The sequence below is a fragment of the Physella acuta genome, unplaced genomic scaffold (assembly GCF_028476545.2).
Source record: "Physella acuta isolate Inbredline_101_S28 unplaced genomic scaffold, ASM2847654v3 ptg001046l, whole genome shotgun sequence".
NCBI classification, from domain to species: Eukaryota; Metazoa; Mollusca; class Gastropoda; family Physidae; genus Physella; species Physella acuta.
Genome location: NW_026732563.1, coordinates 475,438 through 502,634, shown reverse-complemented (window position 1 = coordinate 502,634; position 27,197 = coordinate 475,438). Strand labels below are relative to the sequence as shown.

The 27,197-nt window shown below is 39.3% G+C and overlaps 1 protein-coding gene across 1 annotated transcript; it reads left to right on the top strand.

Annotated features, from left to right (window-relative positions):
• Positions 1-22,585: 22,585 nt before the first annotated feature.
• LOC131954994 (replication factor C subunit 3-like) lies at positions 22,586-27,164 on the top strand. Its single transcript, XM_059318867.1, has 8 exons — positions 22,586-22,818; positions 23,786-23,991; positions 24,236-24,333; positions 24,890-25,071; positions 25,507-25,643; positions 25,991-26,089; positions 26,422-26,491; positions 26,926-27,164. The coding sequence occupies exons 1-8, from the start codon at positions 22,732-22,734 to the stop codon at positions 27,112-27,114; spliced, it is 1,068 nt and encodes a 355-aa protein (XP_059174850.1). The 5' UTR covers positions 22,586-22,731; the 3' UTR covers positions 27,115-27,164.
• Positions 27,165-27,197: the final 33 nt, after the last annotated feature.

Here is a 27,197-nt window from a genome sequence, read left to right as displayed (position 1 = left end):
AGAAGAAGTGAGACTGTTTCGAAACCTATTTGAAGCAAATGTGACCAGTTGCCGAGATGAACTACAGCTGGAGGTCACTGAATTGCAAGCAAAAACAAAATGACCCCCCCCCCCTTAGAGACAAGTTCAAAGAAGGGCGGGTGGTTTTTTTTAATGTTTAAATAATTTTTTGCCCAAGGAATACTTTCCAAATCTTAAAACTTCTGCATTAAAGTACCTTACACATTTTGGAACAACATATCTGTGTGAACCAACATTTTCAAGAATGAAATACGTGAAGTGTTTCTTTCAGATTTTTTTCTCCGAGGAGGGGTTATGGGACACTTTTATATATTTCAATATAAATTATATTTCGTGTTAAGGGGGAGGGGATGGGGGAGCGGTAGACATTTTTCGGGAAGGGGGAGGGGGGCTACGCTACCCCGAAGAGATGTCTGGAAGAAACTCTGGTCCCCGAACTGAGATTTGATATTTAATGCGGCCCTCGGGCTGAAAAGTTTGGAGACCCCTGCCTTAGATTAACAGATCCTTGGTTTCCAATACATCGTGATCTCTCTCTTGACATTTGCCAGTGTAGGATTGGTAAGTATTACGGTAGGTACCAGCATTGGCTGAATAAGCTGCCGAAAAGAAACCAGAGCTAGTATTCATTAAAATCGCTTAATGAAGCTCTGCTTCTATTTTATTTCGGAGTTATCTCTCGTAAATGGGTTGCTGTCCTTGGCTAACGAGCTTGGTCAAGAGCTAAATAAACAAATAATGAAAAAAAAGACACAATAATGTATACAACGTAGTGATCAGTGCAACTTTGTGGTGTATGTTAATGAGAACTTTTTCTGAATAATTTAATACAGTAGAAATTTCACCGATAGCCCCACATCATCCTTGGGAATGCATACGAAGCGTTTCACGACAATTACAAACTTCGCATTTGGAGAGAAAAAGATATACACTTTTTTAAGTGCGCCATAAGAGTTCCAGTCATAAAACAGACCAGGTGCCGCCTGGTTGAAGTTCTGGAATATTCGACAAACCACGGGGTAACCTACGTAAGATATAAGCAGGCCAGATGATCTCCAGACTAGCCCATCTGTAGATGCTAGACACGCCTCTATAATAGACACGCCCCTTTCAAGATGCTAGACACGCCTCTATAATAGACACGCCCCTAAGTAAGATATAGGCAGGCCAGATGATCTCCAGACACGCCCATCTGTAGATGCTAGACACGCCTCTATAATAGACACGCCCCTTTCAAGATGCTAGACACGCCTCTATAATAGACACGCCCCTAAGTAAGATATAGGCAGGCCAGATGATCTCCAGACACGCCCATCTGTAGATGCTAGACACGCCTCTATAATAGACACGCCCCTTTCAAGATGCTAGACACGCCTCTATAATAGACACGCCCCTAAGTAAGATATAGGCAGGCCAGATGATCTCCAGACACGCCCATCTGTAGATGCTAGACACGCCTCTATAATAGACACGCCCCTTTCAAGATGCTAGACACGCCTCTATAATAGACACGCCCCTAAGTAAGATATAGGCAGGCCAGATGATCTCCAGACACGCCCATCTGTAGATGCTAGACACGCCTCTATAATAGACACGCCCCTTTCAAGATGCTAGACACGCCCCTATAATAGACACGCCCCTAAGTAAGATATAGGCAGGCCAGATGATCTCCAGACACGCCCATCTGTAGATGCTAGACACGCCTCTATAATAGACACGCCCCTTTCAAGATGCTAGACACGCCTCTATAATAGACACGCCCCTAAGTAAGATATAGGCAGGCCACATGATCTCCAGACTAGCCCATCTGTAGATGCTAGACACGCCTGTATAATAGACACGCCCCTTTCAAGATGCTAGACACGCCTCTTTGTTGATGCTAGACACGCCCCTATTTAGAGCCTAAACATACCACTTTTTAGATGCTAGACACTCTCCTGTATGGATGTACAGAGACACTTCTATATAGATGCTGGACACGCCACTGTAGATGTTTAACTGGTCTCTATAATAGACACACCTCTATGTAGATGATAGACACGCCCCATTATACATACTAGACACTCTTCTTTAGGGATGTCCAGACACACCTTTACACAGATGCCCTTATATATATGCTAGACACGCCCCAATAATGCTAGATACTTCGCTGTAGGAATGTCCAGATAAGTCTCTACATAGATGCTAGACCCGCCCCCTATATAGGGACACTGCCCTTTATGAATGCCCTATATGAACTTCCTATGCTAGACACATCCGTGTATAGTTTCTAGACACGCCCCTATTTAGATGACAGACACGCCCCTATTGAGATGCTAGACACGCCCTTGAAGACTTCCCCAGTCCTCTCTAGCCACCCCCCCCCCCCCCCCCGAGCTCTGGGACGGGCTCGTCCAACACGACTCCCCCTCCTTGATTGCCGTCCTCTCCAGGGAGGGAACTCGCGAGGAAAGCTGGTTATCTCACCCAGCGAACGGTGAGAGGATTAGGGGCTGTATTAGAGGCAAACCCGGGGAGGGGGAGGGGAATTCCGAGGGTAAGGAAATGAAACCGAGGCTTGTGAACTCGGTGGTAGCACCCGATTTCGCAACGTTGGTGAATAGGCCCAGACAAGGGTGATTAACTCGCTGTGTCAATCAAGTTGAATAACCGCTAACTACATTGTACACGGCAGAGTTGCTTCATCTTTTCAAGGCTATTTATAGGACACAATATTCCACTGCGAGATTGGATTTAGCGGAAGTAAACTGGATGTAGTACAAGTAACTGGATGTTTTACAAGTAACTGGAAGATTTACAAGTAACTGGATGCTGTACAAGTAACTGGATGTTTTACAAGTAACTGGATGTTTTACAAGTAACTGGGAGTTGTACAAGTAACTGGATGTTTTACAAGTAACTGGGAGTTGTACAAGTAACTGGATGTTTTACAAGTAACTGGGAGTTGTACAAGTAACCCGAAGATTTACAAGTAACGTTTTGCCTGCGAGTAAGTAGATTTTTTTACAAGTAACTTGACGTTTTGTAAGTGATGACTTTTTAATGTACTAGACTTTTTCATATCTTTTATGTACTAAATTTCCACGATGAAGTAATTGTTTTAAAACTACAATCTGCGAATCCAGCAGTACAAGAATAGGTCACTACGGAACTTGATCACCATTACGGAACTTGACGGAGTGGTCTAGCGGTAGAGAGCTGGATTGCTAACCCGTAATTCTCGAGTTCGAATTCGGGTTCAAGTCAGTAGACCGTCCCTGAGTCCACCCAACCCTGATGGGTACCTAACTCACGTTAGGAAAAGTAAAGGCAGCTGGGCATAGTGCTGACCACACTATCTCTTCATATGCCGAGGTCACAGAAACAAGTGAACTCTACTTCACTTGCCCCATAGACCGTCAGGTTTGAAAGGGAAACTTTACATTATACGGAACTCGTTCACCACTACGGAACCACTACGGGACTTGATAGCCACTACGGAACTTGATAGCCACTACGGAACTTAATAGCCACTACGGAACTTGATAGCCACTACGGAACGTGATCACCACTACGGAACTTGATAGCCACTACGGAACTTGATCACCACTACGGAACTTGATAGCCACTACGGAACTTGATAGCCACTACGGAACTTGATCACCACTACGGAACTTGATAGCCACTACGGAACTTGATCACCACTACGAAGCTTGATCACCACTACATCAATTGACAACAACAGCAAAAGACTACAATTACAGAAAATGACCACTACATATCAATAACCATCACTAAACAAAAGACAGCATAGAAAAAAAAATCGCATTGAAATTTCATTACACCAACAACACAAAAATGACTATACTAAATCACATGCCCGCCCTTTACATTTTTTAAATACTTTGCCCAGACAAGTCAGAAAATCTAAAATTAGCATTTGAATATTAACTTGCAATCATTCAATCACTGCACTACTAATAATCAGATTTACGGGACAAACATCGGATTTTGATCGTCAGAGATCAAATGACCGCAAGGGATTATTAGAGTTTGATTGAGGAACACGGGAAATAAGGAAGAAATATATCAGGTAATCAGGGAAGGGTAATTGTAGAAATGGGGGTGGGGGGGGGTTATATTAGAGATTTCAGATATGGGATGAAGAATTGTGGATGATTGAGCATTGGATAACTTCAGGGGAACATGTGCTGGTGATTTGGGAACATTGAATGGTGAAAGGAAATAGGTGGTGATAAGGGAACTAAATGGTGATCAGGGAACATTGTGTTTTGATTGGGTAACATTCGATGATGGGGGAACATTGGATTGTGATGGGGAACATTGAATGATGGGGGAACATTGGATTGTGATGGGGAACATTGGATGATGGGGGAACATTGGATTGTGATGGGGAACATTGGATGATGGGGGAACATTGGATTGTGATGGGGAACATTGGATGATGGGGGAACATTGGATTGTGATGGGGAACATTGGATGATGGGGGAACATTGGATTGTGATGATTGGGGAACATTGGATTGTGATTGGGAACATTGGATGATGGGGGAACATTGGATGATGGGGGAACATTGGATGATGGGGGAACATTGGATGATGGGGGAACATTGGATGATGGGGGAACATTGGATTGTGATAGGGAACATTGGATGATGATGGGGGAACATTGGATGATGATGGGGGAACATTGGATGGTGGGGAACATTGGATGATCATAGGGAACATTGGATGATGATGAAGGGGGAACATTTGATGGTGATGGGGACATTGGATGGTGGGGAACTTTGAATGGTGATGGGAAACATTCGATAATGGGGAACATTGGATGATGATGGGGGAACATTGGATGATGATGGGGGAACATTGGATGATGATGGGGAACATTGGATGACGATGATGATGATGGGGGAACATTGGATGATGGGGGAACATTGGATGCTGATGGAAAAAACATTGGATGATGATGGAGGATGATGATGGGGAACATTGGATGGTGGGGGAACATTGGATGCTGATGGAAAAAACATTGGATGATGATGGAGGATGATGATGGGGAACATTGGATGATCATAGGGAACATTGGATAATGATGGGGAACATTGGATGATCATAGAGAACATTGGATAATGATGGGGAACATTGGATGATCATAGGGAATATTGGATAATGATGAGGAACATTGGATGTTCATAGGGAACATTGGATAATGATGGGGAACATTGGATGATCATAGGGAACATTGGATAATGATGGGGAACATTGGATGATCATAGGGAACATTGGATAATGATGAGGAACATTGGATGATCATAGGGAACTGGATAATGATGGGGAACATTGGATGATCATAGGGAACATTGGATAGTGATGGGGGAACATTGGATGATGATGAGGAACATTGGACGGTGATGAGGAATACTTGATGATGATGGGGGAACATTAGTTTATGATGTGGGGACATTGGATGATGATGAAAAGTTTGCATGGCGAGGAAAGAACTTTGGATTATACGTGAGGAACATTCTATGATGATAGAAAACATAAGGTGATAACTAGGGAACCCGTTCGTGATAAGGAACATCCGAGTCTGATTGGGGAACATCATTTGTGGACACAAAAAACTTAGCAGCTCTACAGAGGAGAAAAAAAGTGATAATATTGATGCTATTTTTTTTTTACAGACAGGCCATAAAATATACACGCATCACCATGGCAACGGAAATCAATAAAGTGTAAGTGAATAAAAAAATTGTCAACGAAAAAGAAAAACATTTTTCTAAATGAGGTATGAATTGGAGGGTAGATAGATAGCGATTTGAGGTTTCCATTTTTCGAGGCATGTAATCGATACTGAAAATAACGAGATGATTTTTTTTCTTTTAAAAAACGCGACAACAAACCAAAATAAATAAGGTTGTCGTTATTTGTTATTTAAAAGAAAGATTGAATTTTAAACGCGTAGACAGGCCGACTACACGTAGGCTTTATTTAAAGAATAGTAACAACTTACGTTGTATGAAATAAATTTAAACTCCCAAAGTAGATGAGTGAATGATAGATAGTCCAGGATAGAGAAACACGACACCGATCAGTGTGTCGGACACATCACGATGACAGCGACACTTTCCCCTTGTATCCGATTTACAACGGAAAGGTCAGTTCACTGGCGTAAAGCTCTGGCCCGGTGTAAAGCTGGGCTCGGCTACGACACAGCTGATCGAAGGTTTGTGGATACACTCCGCCCCTACCGCCGGGCTCCAGTAGCCTCCCCTCCCCCCTCTGTAGAGCCAGGGACAAGCGCGCGGCACGATGCTGTGCCCCCAATCATTCTCTCCTAGCTCGCTCTTCTAGAAGAGGGGACATAACACACTTGTAAAAGGAATTAATTCCTCCAAGCAGAAGCTTTTTTTTTTTAACACACACGTATTTAAAACAGTGGTGATATGTTTACATATATATATACTTGGTCTTTATATATGTATATAATACTAAATTGTTTCTTATTAAGTGTAAATTAATTAATTGATTAATGAAACAAAATCTTTACCGCTGTGAAACTGGGTGCTTACGTCACCAGTTTCGGTCGTTTATTTCAACTGTTCGGTTCCGTTCGCTCGACGCAGACGATAGCAACAGCTGGTTAACCCGGGGAGGGGGTGGGGGAGCCAGTGTTTAGTTACAGGAGAGAAGGGGTGGCAGGGTAGAAGTAAGCGATTGGACGGGAATGGACGGTCTCCGTGACGTCACGGAGAAATCATTCAATCAACCGGAAATAGGTTTTATTTTCAGCCTTGACGGAAACATAGTTGTGGTCGTGAGAACGTTTTTTTTAGTGCGTTGTTTGTCACATACAGTCAGTGGTGGAATTTCAGTTTGCTGCAAGTGTGTTTTCAGTGTGTCTTCAGTGTGTTGTTAGTGTGTCTTCAGTGTGTTGTTAGTGTGTCTTCAGTGTGTTGTTAGTGTGTCTTCGGTGTGTTGTTAGTGTGTCTTCAGTGTGTTGTTAGTGTGTCTTCAGTGTGTTGTTAGTGTGCCTTCAGTGTGTTGTTAGTATGTCTTCAGTGTGTTGTTAGTGTGTCTTCAGTGTGTCGTTAGTGTGTCTTCAGTGTGTTGTTAGTATGTCTTCAGTGTGTTGTTAGTGTGTCTTCAGTGTGTTGTTAGTGTGTCTTCAGTGTGTTGTTAGTATGTCTTCAGTGTGTTGTTAGTATGTCTTCAGTGTGTTGTAATTGTGTCTTCAGTGTGTTGTCAGTGTGTCTTCAGTGTGTTGTTAGTATGACTTCAGTGTGTTGTTAGTGTGTCTTCAGTGTGTTGTCAATGTGTCTTCAGGTTGTTATTAGTATGTCTTCAGTGTGTTGTTAGTGTGTCTTCAGTGTGTTGTCATTGTGTCTTCAGTGTGTTGTTAGTATGACTTCAGTGTGTTGTTAGTGTGTCTTCAGTGTGTTGTTAGTGTGTCTTCAGTGTATTGTTAGTGTGTTACTAGTGTGTTGTTGCTCGTTTGCCACAGTCACTGGTGGAATGTCAGTGTGCTGCCAGTGTAATAAGTGTGTTCTCAATGTGGTGTTAGTGTGTCGCCTGTGTTGTCAATGTCTCAACAGTGTGTTCTTAATGTGTTCTCAGTGGTAGAGCGTACGACTACCAACCTGAAAGTCTCGAGTTCGGAAACCGGGAGGTATGACGACTCTCGTCCCTGAGTTCACCCAGCTCTAATGGGTACCTAACTCACTGTAGGAAAAGTAAAGACGACCAGGCATGATACAGTAAAAACCATCCCTTCATAGCTGAGGTCAAAGTAACAGGTGAACTCTCCTTCATCTGTCTCATACATTTCCTGTTCCGAAAAGGTATCCTTATAAACTGAAAGGTTTAGTTAGTTGTTTGAGTAAGGTATACAAATTTGCCTGTTCCGAAAAGGTACCATTTTGGACTGAAAGGTTTAGTTAGTTGTTTAGGTAAAAGAATTAAAGGCAACAACCACACACTAGGCATTAATGTAACCGAAAAAATAAAGGGAAACTGAAATAATATCACATAACTTTTTTTCCTCTATTTTTGCACATAAAAATAAATACTGTTAACCCCGATGAAGACCTGAGGCCGAAACGTTACTTGTTGTTGTTTTTTGTGTTTATGTCAATAACAGTTTTATTTTGGTTCCTAAAAACATACCTCGACCAAAGGGACACGACTCATGGTGGTGAAATATGGTCAAGGGCAGATAACTAGAGTACACCGGACATTCAACATGTTTACACCCTACGTCAATAGGAGGAATTTGTAAGAGAACCGACGCTAAGGAAATTGTATAATGAAGTAATAGGGAATGTTATGCTATAAAAGGGATTGGTATTAAGTAAAAGAAAAGGAAGTGAAGTAAAGAAATTGTATAATGAAGTAAAAGGGAATGTGATACTATAAAAGGGATTGGTATAAAGTAAAAGAAAAGGAAGTGAAGTAAAGGAATTGTAAAATGAAGTAAAAGGGAATGTGATACTATAAGAGGGATTGGTATAAAGTAAAAGGCCTGAGGTAAAGAAGTTGAACAAAGAAGTAAATGGGAATGTAATGCTATGAAAGGGAATGGTATAAAGTAAAAGGGAAGAGCATATAATAAATTAAGGGGACATAATAATGCAAAGGGGAGCAACATCAAGTCAAGAGAACGTGAAATAAAGCTCAAGCATGACAATGTATACTATCAAATCACTCCCGAGTTAACTGACCCTCAGAAAAACGTGTTGGCTACATCTGTAAAAACCAAGACTTTAACCCAAACAAAAACAACACTTAAACAGACTAAATCATCTTTACTGCGCTTCCTCATGTACCTATATAATGCGAGTTTGTAATCCCATGTTCAACTTTTTTTTTTGTAATCGACTTTTTAATCATATTTAGATGTCTTGTACCCAAAATGCTCAAATAAACTAACTTAGAGTTCATTTTATGTAACAACCAGTTTTTTTTTTGTTTTGTTTCCAAGCATTTCGTCGAAAAGATGAGGAGGGGGGGGGGGGGACTAACACGTCTACACACTTCCCTGAACGAAATTGCGAAAATTGTAATTTATTTTTAAAGTGTCAGCCCCACCCCCTCCGGAAATTCGCTTGCGAACAGCCCCACCCCCGAAAGTTGTTCAATACCACCACCACCCCCCCCCCCCTTCCCGAGAAATTGTTTTTTGAAAGAAACACTAGTAGCAAGTTATATAAAAAAAACACATAAGCACATTGTGAAACGATCAGCGATGGAGTGACATCAAATGTGTTTTGGCCGGGGAGGGGGTGTCACACCACCAGACACCACCCACCCTAGTGACGCCACTTCTGCTGACCTGTTGTCAGAATGTATTTTGTTTATTTGGACGAACATAAAGAATCGACTCGGGACGAAATATAAATTCTAACTTGGTTTCTCACAAAATCCCCCCCCCCCCCCCACACACCAGACGATAAATGTATTCTCGCTTCGAGAACTCTATTAAAACGGCGCGGGTTTTGAAGTCACGGTTTTGCTTCCGGTGTTGGTCGATACTGCATGAATAATCTCCCCTCGGTACCAAGGCCGGCCACTCAAGAGGCAATACATGAACTCCGGGTTTTTCATTTTTTCTCCCGGAATTTTTTTAAACTCATGAGCTGAACTCAAAAGTTTTACTTAAGCTCGTAAAAATTACACGTCATTTGGTAATATTATTTTATTTTGGGTTGGAATCAGCTTTTTGTAGTAAGAGGTTATTACATAGAAAAAGCAATTTCTTTTTTTTTTTTTTTTTTTTTTTTTTTTTTTTTTTTTTTTGAAAAATGAAGACTCCATTAAATCGCTTGAACTGAGTACAGAGAATTTGCTCCATAATTGATGAGGCTGTAATATAATTGATTGGAACAACTAGGTCGAACTGGCTTATTGAAAAAAGCATTAAGGAAAGTCATAGGCTCTGTCCTGTGGGTGGCGGGCCACGCCCTTCTGGGTCACGACTGTGAGACGGTCGAAGGGGGGGGGGGGGGGTTATGGAAGAATGGGGGCGATTTAAAAACAAAAGTGGGGGGGGAGTATATTTCGTATAACTATTGAGGTATAGGCAAAGCGGTAGTGTTGTCCTAAGGGGTCGTCCATAAATGACGTCACACTGGTAGGGGGGAGGGGGGTCCGTAATTTTGTGACGGTGTGTGATGAGGGGGAGGAGGGGGGGGGGGGGGGGTTCAGATGGTGCGACGTCACACTTTTGCATTATAAAAAAGCAACGTTAAAAAAGCGAATTTTAGACGTTATTTTGCGTTTTAGGAAACTGTTTTAATAAATTGTAATAACAGTTGATTAAAATATTCTATTTTGACAGAGTTCAGACAAGATTTTGGAAAAATATAGCTGCAATTTTGAGAAGGGTTGTAGGCTGAGGTGTGACGTCATTTTAGGGGGGGGGGGGGGGGCTGGCTTTTTGTGACGACGTGTGACGGAGAGAAGGGGGAGGTAAAAATCGTCCAAAAAAAAAGCGTGACGTCATTTATGGATGACCCCCTAAGGTGGGGGTTGGATAGACCATAAGGTAAGCATGAAAGCAACTTACGCCCCAAATATCAGGGAGACGAATGCCATATGTCATTTATATTGTAGGGACCGATGTCATATGTCATATATATTGTAGAGGCTGATGTCAAATGTCATTAATATTGTAGAGACGGATGTCAAAGGCCATCAAAGTTGTAGGGAGAGATGCCACGTGTCATTAGCATTGTACGAGACTAATGTCGTATGTTATAACAATAAAAAAAATACTAGAGAGACAAGGGTTATTTGTCACACGCAAATGTCATTAAAACATAAGTACGAGCTAGTTAGAAAGATGATATAAACGATATAACGAATGGTACATGGTAGAAAATGTATACATTGAAAAATAAAGTATAAATGGTGTTAATTATATGTCACAAACGTACAAGATAGAAAGAAGGTAGACATAAAGATAAAAAGAAATAAAGGGGAAAATATCGATGAAAGTACGAAGATAAGAATTTTTTTTATGATGGAAAAATATCAAATATAAACGACGAGTTGAATCAATACATCGGCAGTAGGTCATGTGACTTCTACCAAACAAGCAGGGGCGGCAATCAGAACGTGATTCCAAATGTCGAAGTTTGATTATCTGCACTTAGTTCAATGTTCCCGTTACCCATCTGGTGGTGACGACAGGCAACAACACGGGAAATAAAATTTACTTTAACCCTTTAGGTAATTCAGAGAACGAGCCGACCCGCAGCGTATCATACGCCGCTATTTAGTTGTTTTATTTTCTACGAGCCGGCCCGCGGCATAACATACGCCGCTATTTAGTTGTTTCTAATTTTCAATAATTCATAATTTGTGAATTCGACAGTACCAACGCTGACACTGAAAATATTTCTTTAAAACACTATAAGTAGCTCGTTAAGGACCATAACCCCCCCCCCTTCCTTCCCCCCCTTCCCCCCCCTCCCCCCCCCCCTTCGCCCCCCTCCCCCCCCCCCCCCCTACGTTTAAAATCGTTGGCTCTGCTTGTAAACATTTAGAGTGAACACAGCTCACTAAAACCATGTAGGGGTGGGGAGGTAGGGAGAGCGTTTGCAGCTTGTTTTCTAACGGCTCGAAGAGGAGAATTATATAGAGAGATTTTTTAGTAATTCATAATTTGTGAATTCGACAGTACCAATGCTGCCACTGAAAATATTTGCTTTAAAATACTACCCCCCCCCCCCTTTCCCCTAACCCCGACCCTACACACCCCCCCCCCCCCCCCCGTGAAAGCAGCCTCCTCTTAGTTATTTCTTAGTTACCTCCTGTAAGTTTAAAACCGAACTAAATTATCGGCCCCTAATAGAAACCCGGCTCTACGGCTCTACGATTTGTAAACATTTAGCTTTGTAAACATTTAGCGTGACCACAACTCACCAGACAATGTGGGGGTGGGGTGGGGGTGGTAGTGATAGTGATAGTGATAGAGAGAAAGAGAGGGGACTGCAAGGAGGCGCTTGCAGCTTGTTTTCTAACGGCTCCCAGAAGAGAATTATATATATAGATAGATAGATTCCTCCTACCTGTATACGATATTGGACGCGCCCCAAAAAGCAGGTTTTTGGAGTGTTCGGGCTAGGATTAGGGTTAGGGCTATAGCTATAACTAAACAAGTGTTAGAGTTTAGAAAAATGATAGTGTTGGCATTGATATAGGCCACTATATTAAATAATAGATTATAGGATCCTAATATCTGTTTTAAAAAATTCCATTATCAGTGTTTATTTCAGACATCTACTTCGATGACGGGGGTTGGAGGGGGGGAGCTTGAAACTACGATGAGGGTGGGGTGGAAAATCGTTTTCAGTTTCGCCCATTGAGGGGAAGGGGGGGGGGCAGTAAATGAGCTTCGGGGTAAGGGCAGAAGCGCCTCTTTGAGATGCCTCATAGAAACACAGTCCATTATTATGGCCAATCCGTGCACAGATATAAAGTTAAAATCTATTTAATGACCAACTCTATCTTTAAAACGTCGTTGTACAGAAATATACAGATAACGTAGGAATCCTAGTGATCTGACACCCCTTTGAAAGTTGAGAATGGCCTCGCCCGAATAATGACGCGAAATAATTCAACAATTTTGTCTTTCGAGAAAGTTAATTTGATGCATAATGGTCTTTAATGAAGCGGAACGTCACAATGATTGCGGTTCTTGTATCTACGGGTTAATGAGTTTAATTTGTGGCAGCGACACGCTTCAGTACACACGTGGGTGACACAGTGCATACATACACACAGGTAATAGGGTGCGCACACACACATACACATACAGGCAGGTTACACAGTACACACACATACAAGTATACATTAACATGCAGGTGACACAGAGCGTACACAGACATACACACACACAAACACAAACACGCAGGTGACAGTGTGCACACACACAGACACACACACATACATACATACATACATACACAGTACAAACACATACATACAAGCAGGTGACACACTGCACACACATACATAACACAAGTGACACAGTGTATACCTACACACACACACACACACACACACAAATACGCACATATTAACATACACGCAATTAACACAGTACAAACACACTAACACGCACACATTACCATACACAGTACACAGTTAACATTACGTCTAACACACCCACGCAAACACTCACACACACACGCAATAAACAAACATCATTGAGTTTTAATTATGTTTCTTGATGTGATTTTAATAACATACAGGCCTTTACGCGTCAAACATAAATACAAATTGATTTTTTTTTCGATTAATAAAAAAAAAAAAACGCCAATGTTTTCCGTAAAATCAAATTGCTTCAAACCAAAACGACAAAAATATCCTTACACAGATTCGAAGAGATTTGTTACATGGAATACATTTAGTTATTTTTATAACAAAATGTTATTTCTCAAACATTTTAAATTTGATATATGTGGTGGACGACAGGACGACAGGCCTAAGTGATCGTCTTTTGAGTATGCATGCAGTGTTTCTTCCAGGCAACTCTTCTGGGAGAAGAAAGTCGATCCCCCCACACTCTCCCCCCCCCCCCCCGAAAGAAATGGAAATGTATGTAGAAAATATATACCTTACCAGAAAAATTTACCCCCCACCCCCACCCCCGGAGACAAATGTCTGGAAGAAACACTGTATGCAGGGTGTCTAGGTCTTTTTGTTATTTGACTCGAATCACGTGATGACTTAACTTAGATGACCACGTGACACCTACACTTAGATCAACACCGCCTTTGATCACTAACATAACCACAACAGCGGCCATCATTACTTACAAAACCAGACAATCTCTGACAGGATTAGGGTCAAGATTATGGTCCGGATTAGGGTTGCCATTATGATCAGGATTAAAATCCGGATTAGGGTCAGGACTGAAATACTTATTTCAAGTTAAAGCACCCTCCCTGTAATCCGAAAAGAAAATCTTAAATTTATAAGCCAACAGCTGTCATTACGGGATACATCTTTATTTACTGATTACAAACTCACAACGCTCTTCTTTGTAGCCTGCTGTAAGAAATTTTTATTTATTTAATTTTCTTGTAGACAAACATAACGTTAGGATCTTAGAAAACATTAAAAGCTTACAATTTATGAGCAGGGAAATAATAGAGCAATTTACTTAATAAAACAAGCGCGCAAATTCGGTTCGCTTCAAATCGATTTTTTTTTTAAAAAAAAGGGAAATAACTCTCACTGAAGGGAAACAACTGGAGCTTGAACGCTTTGCCAGCAGAAACGACGCAAGAGTTAAGTGCGGGTCGTCTTAGGCCCGGGGGTAGGGGATTGGGGAGGGGGTAAGTGGGTGACGAGTTTTGAAATGATTTCGTCTGATCTATAACTGAATGGGGCGGTATTGACCTCCCTTGGCTTGGCGTTTAAAGCTCAAGAGTTTTGAGCTCAAGAGTTTTGAGCTCAAGAACTTAAAGGGCTTAGAGCTTAAGAGTTTTTAGCTAAAGGGTTTAGAGCTAAAGGGTTTAGAACTCAAAGAGTTAAAGAGCTTAAAACTGGGTCTTGGGATACGAACTTGAGTGGGATAAATAGCTTGGGAGTTTTGTATAGGGGGGGGCATTGTGACTGTATCAAAGATGTTACACCAGTCAGTCACATCACCAACCCCCATCATTCCATCCCTCCGTAAACCCGGATCATCAACTCTTGTAAAGAACATCCCTGGTTGATCCCCCCCCCCTCCCATTGATCATACATATTATACCGGTTTACCTATATCCATACATACCCCTAAACATCTGCTTGTGCATCTCCATATCCAGCTTTCTAACCCTATCCCTAACACTAAACCTATTCTTATCCCAAACCCTACCCTATCCCAATACCTATCTCAAACTTTATCCCAGTCCCAAACATAATCTCTAGTCCTAGCCGAAAATATATCCCAAACCCTTTGCCTTACCCTATCCCTAAATTATCCTTACCATATCCCTAGCTTATCCTTAACCGATCCCTATCCGTTACCCTTTCTCTAAATCACAGTTTTGGTTTACATGTGGAAGGGGTAATTGTCGGGGGGGGGGGGTTATGACGTGGATGAATTCCTGGGGGGGGGGGGGGTAAATAACCGGGGGCTAGTGTCCTGCTTCAGTTGTGAATGTAGTTAGAATGCGACGCTTTAAAACAATTACGTTGACTTCCTGTATAAACCTAAATAAAAAATAAAGTATGGTCTGTAAGCTAAAATATCCTTTGACATATGTATGCTTTCCATACAATGCCATTGAATGATATTATTTTCTGTATATTTTGGCATCGTTTTGTTATTTTTAGAGAGTTGTCAGTTTTTTAGACTGATGGTGTGTGTGTGTGTGTGTGTGTCTGTGTCTGTATGTGTGTGTGTGTGTCCGTCCGTCAGAAGAGAATGAAGGAGGTGGGGGTATCGGTCATTAATACGTTTTCTAAACTTCTGAAAGTGATTTAGCAATCTTAGACATAGAGTGTTATTTCAGTCAAGAAAAGCTGCCGCAGACAGTCATAGTAAACAAAGTACATAAAGAAACATTACGGATATGTTTAAGGTTTACTTCAGGCATTCTAATGACAATTTATGTATGATATCACTATCGGAATTTGCCCCAGGTTGGAATCTTGAAATTTATTTTTAGAATAAATTTTGGATAACTGAATTGAACCTTTTCAAAAATCAAAAGCTAACTTATTTTATGTGAATAAATTACAGAACGATTCTTTGTTGAAACTGTAGATTGTTTTTTTTAATGGTATACGTTATGATGTGTGTTTAATCAGGGTATGTTGGTAAAAACGATGCGTGCATTATAACATTTATTTAATTGTTATGTTGTTGGATGGAATCAAAGATGAAAGCAAATAACAAATTTAAATGTAATAAAAGCAAGAGCAAGTTTAATTTTATTTATTAGAACGTTCCTAAAATAAAAGCAAAATCCACTTAATTTCACGTTACATAATTGAATCTAAAGTAAAAGCAAAAGCCAGTTTATTTCACATTATAGAATCGTCTCTAAAGTAAAAGCAAAAGCCACTTAATTTCACGTTACAGAATTGAATCTAAAGTAAAAGCAAAAGGCCAGTTTATTTCACATTATAGAATCGTCTCTAAAGTAAAAGCAAAAGCCAGTTTATTTCACGGTATAGAATTGAATCTAAAGTAAAAGCAAAAGCCAGTTTATTTCACGTTATAGAATTGAATCTAAAGTAAAAGCAAAGGCCAGTTTATTTGACGTTATAGAATTGAATCTAAAGTAAAAGCAAAGGCCAGTTTATTTCACGTTATAGAATTGAATCTAAAGTAAAAGCAAAAGCCAGTTTATTTCACCTTATAAAATTGAATCTAAAAGCAAAAGCAAAGGCCAGTTTATTTCACGTTATAGAATTGAATCTAAAAGCAAAAGCAAAAGCCAGTTTATTTCACGTTATAGAATTAAATCTAAAAGCAAAAGCCAGTTTATTTCACGTTATAGAATTGTATCTAAAAGCAAAAGCCAGTTTATTTCACGTTATAGAATTGAATCTAAAAGCAAAAGCCATTTTATTTTAACAACTTAAAGCCAGTCTACAACTCCTGCCTGTATAGCGGGCCCCAACACACAAGGGGAGGTAAGAAAAATAAATTAGCTATCCGTATCGAGTAGCTTCCCCTAACAGTGATCTGCATTTATCGATTTGCGACAGTGAGGCCGACCCGAAGGCCTAACCATCGTCTGCTGGCCTTGCCCGGACAAAAGTCTCTCCGGATTTTTTTTGGGAGAAGTTTAAGGGACGCAAGGGTGGGGAAGGGGGTGGGGGAATTTATTCAGGGAATATCTGTTGAATCGATCTATATTTGAAGTTGGTAGCTTCAAAGATAAACAGATTTCAATATAGGAAGGCAAGAGCGAGTCCCGGCTAGATGAATGAAAGCTGCATTAACTAATCGATAGCCGGGGTTAAAAAATTAATCATAATTGTAATCTGTGACTGGAGTGGTTGCCCCTGGTTGGACAGAGTTAATGCCCGTGGTCAAGCCATTAAAATCTTGTCATCTACGACGCTGGGCGAATTGAGACAGTTGGAACATTCCACATCCTGTCTGGTGAATGTCTGGTGATGACGTCATGTTGTATCTGTCAATCAAACAACCGTCTATGACGTCATATCGTGATAGACATTTGCCGTCATGAAAAAAAATGCCTAGCTACTTATAAAGTACCATTTTCTAGGATGATCTCGAACTCACAACCTGGTAGTTTCCAGTCAACATAAATCTACAATCATCCAGACAACAAGCAGACGACACATATGCCGCCACGCCCACCTCCCCAAGCAGAATATATTCGGCTACACTACAACCCCTGCCCATGCAGAATATAAGCTATCACAACCCCTCCCCAAGCAGAAAACATGTGTCCACCCCCCCCCCCCCCCCCAAAGCAGAAGACACACGGCCCCAGTAGATGACACACTGCCCTAGCAGACGACACACGGCCATACCCCCTCAAATTATCGATCACCCAAACTTGTTCTTCCAACACTGGTTCTCCGAACGAAATCATTTTATTAAAAATTCTCCCATTTTATGAGAGAGAGAAAAAATATATTTCAAATGTCTTCTCGAATCCTATTTTTTTTTCCCAACTTCGTTTCGTTAAAAAAATATTTTTAAATAACTTTTCTTCTGGTCTGCACAGATTCACGCGCAGGACATTTTTTTTTCTCCTCTCTAAAATAAACGTTGGCCGGTGTAGAGCTGAAAAAACATCCCGGCCCAAATGCTCCAGTTTGGACGTCCTCGGAAAAGATTCACCGCGGAGTCTGTGAAAATAATTACCGGCGTTCCCGCTTTCAAATCACCGCAAAACTTGTGCAGTGTGTGCTGATTTAGCGCCCCATGACAAACAATCCTGTTTGTTTGAGCTCAAAGAGTCGACAGTCGTCTGCTAGTGCTGATCGGCTAAACGGATTTCCTTTGTATTTTTATTTTTTTATTTTTATATTTGCAAAATGAAAGGAAATCGAAAAAAAAAATTAAAAAAAAACATCTAATCACTCTGCACATTTCAAACAAACTGAGTTAGTGTGGCATTAAGATTAGATGCATGCTTTTTGGCGAAGTTTATATTTGCCAGCAGTATAATAATAAATCTAGAACACGCCAAGTCAAAATTACTAGCCTCTAGTTCCGTTCCTGTCCCTGAGTCTGCCTAGCTCTAATGGGTACCTGACTTGAGTTGGGGAAAGTAAAATGGTAAAGTAAAACGCCAACTGTCATTGACCCCTTCATCTTACTTTTTTCTTCTTTCTTAATTGTAAAATTGGAGGGGATTTCCTCCAACACAATAAAGTTTTACTTATCAACATGTTATACGCCTTATAGGCAGTTGACTCCAGCCTGTTTTTCTTTAAGGATTTGCTTCCATAGAATTTTTTTCCAACCCAAGAACAAACTACAAGTCAGTAGTTGTTTATTTTGTTGTTTTCTCTACCACCCGAGCTTCTATCACTAGCTAACAAGCCTCATCGGCCTGGGATCCGAACTCTGGAATTTCGCAGTCAGCAACCGTGAGCAATCAAGGCAATCATTAATAAGTTATCTCATCGATTTTAGCTCTTCCATCTCAATCAACAGATTCCATACCCTCTGTTAACCTCATTATGAAATTAACCCACACCAATGACGTAACTATCACAAACCCTAATTCTTAAACTATCCCTAACACTAACTATAAAGTAAACCTAACCTTAAATTATGATAAAAATAACTCAACCCTAATTATGAAAACTTACCTAAGCCTTAGTTATGAAATTAACGGAAACGCTAATCAATAACCTAACCTTAACCATATATTATTATGTGATCTACCTCAAATTGTCTCGCATTATTCGGATTGTAAATCCTGTGTTATAAACATTTCCGTGGCGCCAGCATTTTGGGTGTAAATCCACGTAAATTAATTTTCTTTTTTTGAAATAAAATAATTGATCTTCACCCCCACCCTAACACCCAAACTTGGGGTGTAAAAAATGGTCCAAAACTCAGCCCGCGCCCAACAACGAAATCCCATTTTGACGCCCCAGCCATCGATTAAGCTCTCGCGAGATTTCAATTGTCCGGGCGAATTAATGCGTTGTGAGAGCGAGACTTGGCCCAAACTATGTTTGAACAAGTCTGAGAATGGTCCAAGGTCTCATACACTGTGGGTTTAAAATTTGAGGCCATGATGTTATGATGTTAGTGGGCCATGGCCTAGGAAATAACAGATGTAAACATTAAGGCCATGATGTTAGTGGGCCATGGCCTAGGAAATAACAGATGTAAGCTTTAAGGCCATGATGTTATGATGTTAGCGGGCCATGGCCTAGGAAATAACAGATGTAAGCTTTAAGGCCATGATGTTATGATGTTAGCGGGCCATGGCCTAGGAAATAGATGATGTAAACTTTAAGGCCACATAACGTGTAAATGGAATCTATTAATGTAAAGCCTTACTAGTTTCCCCACACTCGAGTCTAGCATTTACATTTAATTAAAAAGCTTTAAGATGAGGTTTTTTTATTTTTATTTTCATCAACTTCATACCCAATTTTCGATTTACCGAAAGTTAAAACATGCTTCAGCTGATTTTATTTTAAGTTATCCTCAGATTTAAGTGTATGAGTGACTCATAATTAAAGCACCCCTCGATGTGAATTTCGCCTATACTTAACTTTACTCATTCTAATGGATTATGCCTACCTATTTATAAACGTTATCCAAAGCTAATTATCGATAATTATTAGTCACTTATCCTAGTGAATAAGTCTACTCCATGTTAGAGAGTAGCCATTTTTTGTGAATCACTCCTTTAATGGATTCTAAAAGTTTTTTTTTTCGAGAAAAATGTAATTACAGTTAATTGAAATTATAATTACCGAAGTTTTGTTTACGTACTGTCTACAACAAGACGGAATGATTGTGATTGTGATTGTGTTTGATGGGACTGACAGGATATGGAAAGATTGTTATCGGGAGGGGGTGGGGGCTGGGGGAGGGGGTGGAGGAAGCTAAAATGTGCCAGAAAGACGGACTCCCTTTCGGATGTTCATATTTTGAATGAATGTAAGTAAAAATTTTCTGCAAACCGATTGGATACATCAATTCTACTCCTGCTCGCCACAATGTATCTTTCTATACAGGGGAAGCAAATTTGATGAAACGATAACAGGCTTTTTTTTGGCGGTATGTAAGTTACATTGTGTAATGGTGAGGGTTTATTTTTTGAACGATGTGTAAGTGATATGGAGAGCCCGAAGTATCAGGTCCTCGCTTCTCAACGGGCATCACGTGATTTATCCCGCCTCTACCAATGGAGACGTCACTCTGACGTTAAGATCCTTGTCAATACATTTCGCTAACGTCAAAATCCTTAATACGCCTATTTGACGTCATGCTCCGTGGTAACACACCTCTCTGACGTCATGTCTATTTCAACACACCTCTCTGACGTCATGTCTATTTCAACACATCTCTCTGACGTCATGCTCCGTGTTAACACACCTCTCTGACGTCATGTCTATTTCAACACATCTCTCTGACGTCATGCCCATTTTAACACACCTCTCTGACGTCATGTCTATTTCAACACACCTCTCTGACGTCATGTCTATTTCAACACATCTCTCTGACGTCATGCTCATTTTAAAACACTCCTTAAAGTTACTCTGGCTAATGTAATGTTTAATGTCTTAAGAATGTTGAATGTTTTAGTTTTCTCCAGTCAATCCAACTCCCTACCCCCCCCCCCCCCCCACACACACACAAACCCCTCACGCAGAGACCTCTCCATAATAATCCACTTACCACCTAACTGCCCTTCATCGTCTTACCGCCTGATTATTATTATGATTTTCCTTTTAGTTAATTAGGAACTCCATTTTTCTCAATTAGAAACCCCATTTTCTCAATTAGGAATCCCATTTTTCTTAATCATTACTCAACATGTTTAATTAAGATTACTATTTTTCTTAATTAAGATCCTAATTTTCTTTCAGAGTTGCTTTGATATTTTTCTTGAATATTTTAGTTTGCAATAATCTGATGATAGCACGCCTACACCCACCAAATATACAGCAACCAGCCACTACATGCCAACCAGCCACGACATGCCAACCAACCACAACATGCCAACCAGCCAACTAGCCAACCAGCCACTACATGCCAACCAGCCAACCAGCCACTACATGCCAACCAGCCAACTAGCCAACCAGCCACTACATGCCAACCAGCCAACCAGCCACTACATGCCAACCAGCCACTACATGCCAACCAGCCACTACATGCCAACTAGCCAACCAGCCACAACATGCCAACCTGCCACAACCTGCCAACCAGCTACAACATGCCAACCACCCACAACATGCCAACCACCCACAACATGCCAACCACCCACTACCTGCCAACCAGCCACTACATGCCAACCACCCACAACATGCCAACCACCCACTACATGCCAACCAGCCACAACATGCCAACCACCCACAACCTGCCAACCAGCCACTACATGCCAACCAGCCACAACCAGCCAACCACACACAACTTGTCAATCACTCACACTCTCCCAATATACAGCAACCACCCACACTCTCTCAACCACCCACACACCATATCAATTATGTCAACCACACATACCATGTCAACCACACATACCATGTCAACCACTCACACTCTCCCAATAAACAGCAACCACCCACACAATCTGTCAACCACCCACACCCTCCCTATATATAGCATCCACCCACAACCTCCAAAAACACTCACGCACACAATACACGAAACAGTTAAATGTCTCAGAGGAAATCTCCGTCAGTAGCACTATATATTTTTTTAAGAACCAAGAAGAACAAACTATAAAGGGAAATAATTAGAACAGACAAAAGATTCGCCATTTTTTTTTTATTTTAACGTGTGTCTCCAGAGACAAACAGTAACTTTAACTATATCTAATTTTACTAATTTACACAGCCGTACACTTTTTTTTATTATTGTTATAATAATATATATAGACTAGGATATTTTGCATTAGGGGAAGGGGTGTAGAATTTTGGAACGATGTTCAAAGGGACGGGGGGTCGGGGGGTCAATAAATGTAACGTACAATGTGTGTTATATTTTTCAAAATTAAAACAACACCTGTATTTACATGGTTTAGTTGCAGTACTTGCAGTTTGACACAAATTCAAATTAGAATCTTTATTTCAGTTTTGGTACATTTAATTTCGGTTTTGGGAAATGTGCTGTTTTACTACCTTCCCTTTATGGCTTAGACGCTAACTTTTGTTGGCTGGTTAGCCCATCACTTTCTAAATTGTGTGTTAATAAAAAAATATATATATATATATCTAAATCCTAATTTTTATGTGAAGACATTAGGCTAAAATAAATGTTTTTAACAAGAGAAAGGTAGTGTCCATCACGAGCGTAAAAATAATATTCCTAGTTGTCTTTCTTGGCGTTTTTTTTCATACTGCTGCAACCTACATAGCGCGTTTGTTATGAAATTACACTACGCGCCTAATAATACATTAAACATTTATAAGCTGAAGGTAGTCTGAGTCCAGAAAGAATAGAATCTTGAATTCTAGATCTAGTCTAGTCTAGATCTCTATTTTTCTCAGAAATTCAACGCAACATTAAGCAAAAGATCTACTAAACATGAGCCTGTGGGTTGATAAATACAGACCAACGTCTCTTGCAAAACTTGATTATCACAAAGACCAGGCGGCTCATTTAAAAAAATTGGTAAGCACATCACTGACATCATAGATCTAGAACACAAGTCACTTAGTTTTGTGTTTTGAGTGAGTTTTTTTTTTTTTAGCTCATACTCATACCGAAGTAAATAAATGTATATGGCCTATAGATCTAGTAATAGATCTATAAAAAAAATAATTACTAGAGTAAAGTACCACGCACGGTCAAACAAAACACAGCTACTGCCACCCTCCACAAGCCTCCTGTTTTCCACTCAATTATTATAGTCTAATAATTGTTTGGATGTTCTAAACGAAACAACCACTAGAGAATCTATCTGCTGTACACATGTCCATTTCTAAATATATCCAGATCATATTCTTTTGTTTTCTCCTTCTGGAAGACGATTTTTAAAGTTTTTAGGTAGGGTCTACGACATCGTATATGAGTCACATCCCCCATATGAAAAGCACTAGGTCCTGGATTAGACGAATAAAACTAACCAATCAAAGTTTTTATAACTGGGTTAACTATAAAGTGTTTTCGGCATTTTACTTTACATATAAAAAGTAGCCTATTGCTAAATTTAATTATGATTATTAATTAATAGTGATGGCAATTGCTTGAGCCAACAATGAAATTCCATTGATATTCGCAATCTAAAAATAAGTTACGGGAATACTACTCTAATACTCCAAAGCATAACTAATAAACTATATTATAATAATTTCAGTAGTAATAGATTATCTGAGAGTGCCTAATTGCTGCCTAATAATTAAAAATATGCTAGGCCTTTAATAATAAGGCATAAAGAATTATAAGTATTACATAATATGAATATTGATTTCATTGACTTATAACCCGTTTTTTACAATTTGTCTAGTTTTACACATTACCAACAATACTTTCTATGGGGTTATAGAAAATAGATGTAGGCTTATTGAATTGTTTCTAAAAAATATTATAGAATAATACAGTTATGTCAGCTAAAACTAAATAAGCCGAAATGTTTCAGGTTGAAGGTGGTGACTTCCCCCACCTGTTAGTTTATGGGCCATCCGGAGCTGGAAAGAAAACAAGAATAATGTGCACACTACGTGAATTGTACGGCTCAGGGGTAGAGAAGCTTCGCATTGAGCATAGTAATTTCACCACACCATCAAACAAAAAATTAGAGATATCGACCATTTCCAGCAATTACCACATTGAAGTCAATCCAAGGTGAAGGTTATTTTGATTACTATTGTCTAATAAAAGTAGTTGTCTGTTATTTTTTATGTAGGCTTTTCTTTGCATTGTTTTTATATATTTTCATTATTCGCTCTGTGTTTAAATTTCATTTACATTTTTTTAATAGATGTTAATTGATTTATATTTCTTGAAATCTTTTAGATTATTTTTTTTTTGCAATGCGCATATCAAATAAACGTTCAACTTTACAGTTGTTACACTCTGATGTTTTCAGTGATGTTGGTCACAATGATAGAGTTGTTATTCAAGAGTTGATAAAAAATGTGGCACAGGTGAATCAGCTGGACACAACACAGCAAAAGAATTTTAAAGGTACTTTCTTTAGAGCCTCTCATTTAGTGCTTGTATTTATGTTAACATGTAGTATTAGTACAGGGGTCGGCAACCTGCGGCTCGCGAGCCGCATGCGGCTCTTTTGATATCAAGATGCAGCTCTCCAGCTCTTTGAACAAATACTAATAATCTTAATAAAAAATAAAATATTTTAAATAAAAAAAATGTTAATGGCTCTTTAAAACCATTGAAATTATGAAAAGTGTAACTTTTGGCTCTTCCGCTCAAAAGGTTGCCGACCCCTGTATTAGTAAGATCCATCAATACATATCAATTATGGATAATGCTTTCCTTCACAGTTAAAAATAATTTGTGATACTTTCAACTAAAAAACTAACATTTTTTAAGACATTTGTATTTTGTTTAACAAGTCCTTTTTACAGTAAACTGTAAAAAAAAGAATTTCCTCATAACTTTTATATATTTCTGTCAACTGACATGATAGTTCTTGCCACATCATAAAATAATTTCCTTTAAAAACCTTTTTTTAAAACTATGTCTTTATTGTTATTAAGCCTGTCTTCTTATTTTGCAGTTGTTGTGCTGACAGAAGTCGACAGGCTGACAAAAGATGCCCAACACGCCCTCCGTCGTACAATGGAAAAATACATGTCCACCTGTCGTTTAATTTTGTGCTGTAACTCTACAAGTAAAGTTATTCCTGCTATTCGCAGTCGATGTCTGGGTCTAAGGGTCCCTGCTCCATCTATTGAAGAGGTCAGTTGATGACTAGTTCTGGAAGTTGCCTTGTTATATATTGATTGGTTCCCAAAACAAAAGCAACAGAAAATAGTGCCAATATTAAAAAGCTCACGTGCAAACTCATTATACTGATACAGTTTGACTGTTTTATTTGGTCACATTTTGTTAAAAGGTCTTATGCATTTTACATATGGGTATCCTGTGCTTGATAAAGTCTTTGAATTATCAATTAAACTTTGCACACTTTTTTATCAGTGAATTTTCTATGGCGGTTTTTTCTGGTCGCCTTATGAATATGATTAGGTCTGAGGGTCCTGTTTGACCTTTTTAATTTAGAAAAACAAACTTTTAAACTGAATCTATGAAATACTAAATCTTTTGATCATGTCATACTTAAAATTCTTTTATATATACATTTTATAAACTAATTTGTTTAACTTTGGCCTACAGATCAGTCAAATCCTTATTAATGTGTGTAAGAAAGAAGGTCTTACATTGCCACAAGAGATGGCTGTTAAGATAGCAGAAAAAAGTGGAAGGAATTTAAGACGGGCAATCTTGATGTGTGAAGCATGTCGTGTCCAGCAGTGAGTAATTACAAAGTACCATCGTTTATTATCTTGCTCATATAGTTGGGTACAGGGCATTCTTCTTCGTTGTTCTTAATTGTAACGTTGGACGCGGATTTCCTCCAACACAGTTGAGTACTACCTGTCAACCGTTTATGTGCTATAAAGGCCGTATCACTCTAATTTCAGCCTTTTAAGTCTAGTTTTTAAAACCTTTTTTTTTAAATTCCATGCAGTATATGTTACATAGATAAAAATTAAAGAGAATTTGCATTGTTAATATCAAGTCCTCAGGAATTTTTTATAGCTGGTTTAAATGCAATTTTTACTGAAGAATGTTTAATCTTCCAATTCCCTGTTTTCAGGTACCCCTTTAACATTGACAGAGAAATATCAGAACCAGACTGGGAGGTATTTTTAAGAGAGACAGCAACTATGATTGCTCAGCAACAGTCCCCAAAAAGGTCAGTTTTTTTAGTCAGGGATTCCCAGATACGACTTTTTCCAAATTCCAATTCCAGCTGATTTCTAAATTTTGAAAAATTTTAATTTTCAGTTTTTTCCCACTGATATTTTTCATATTTTTTCACAAATATAAAACGGAAAATAGTATTCTAATATATTGTCATTCTATAAAAGGCTATGTACATCTCCCAAGTCGGGTTTCTTTTCAGTTACAATCACATGCGTGCTAGTCTAGGTATAATTGATCTACTGTTATTTTTAATCCACCTTTCAGCGTTATTTAATGATTTGTATAAAATCAGCTGTGCTTATGTAAACCAATTTTCCTCAGACTACTTGAGGTGAGGGGGAGACTGTATGAGCTGTTGACCCACTGCATCCCACCAGATGTCATTATGAAGGTGAGCAACATTTCAGTTATTTCTTTTTACAGCCATTAGCTCTTGTGATATCTGAATTCTTGAAGAAAAGTGATATTTGAATTCCTGAAGAAATGACAATACTTGTGAAGCCTTCACAGCATGCCCTCCTAAGTTTGGTGTGGTGGAAGCATACTTTATAAAAAAAATGTGTGAGCTGCAAGATGTAATGGCATCCAAATATCATGTCCCTAGTACCAGACTTTACTATTTTCAGTTTTTGTTTTTTATTTCCTTACCACTGTATTATATGCTCTTGAAATAGGTTTGTGTAATAATGGATGTTGCCACAATTTTTGTTGCCAAATGTTTCTGTATTTAGAACAGTTAAGTATAAATAGCAAAAAAATATTAAATTGTAGTTAGGATACCACCACACAACTAGACTTTTAATTTTTAATGTTTGCATCCTTCAGGGTCTTTTGAAAGAGTTGTTGTCAGTGTGTGATGGGCAGCTCAAGGCTGAAGTGGTACAAAGTGCAGCCTACTATGAACACAGACTACAGCTAGGTCAGAAACACATTTACCATTTGGAAGCATTTGTAGCCAAATTTATGGCAATATATAAAAGATTTCTTGAAGAGGGTATTGCTGATATCTTCTAGATGACTTCCTGTATATAAATTACTCATGTGAATAAACTCCTTTATCTGTTGCAAATCAAATTTTTCTTTTTATAGTTTTTTCC

Excerpts from the sequence above, each read along its gene's own strand:
- LOC131954994 (XM_059318867.1), top strand. The coding sequence starts at position 22,732 with ATGAGCCTGTGGGTTGATAAATACAGACCAACGTCTCTTGCAAAACTT. Across the intron at positions 22,819-23,785 it reads CGGCTCATTTAAAAAAATTG|GTTGAAGGTGGTGACTTCCC; the intron begins GTAAGCACATCA and ends GAAATGTTTCAG. Across the intron at positions 26,090-26,421 it reads CAGCAACAGTCCCCAAAAAG|ACTACTTGAGGTGAGGGGGA; the intron begins GTCAGTTTTTTT and ends AATTTTCCTCAG.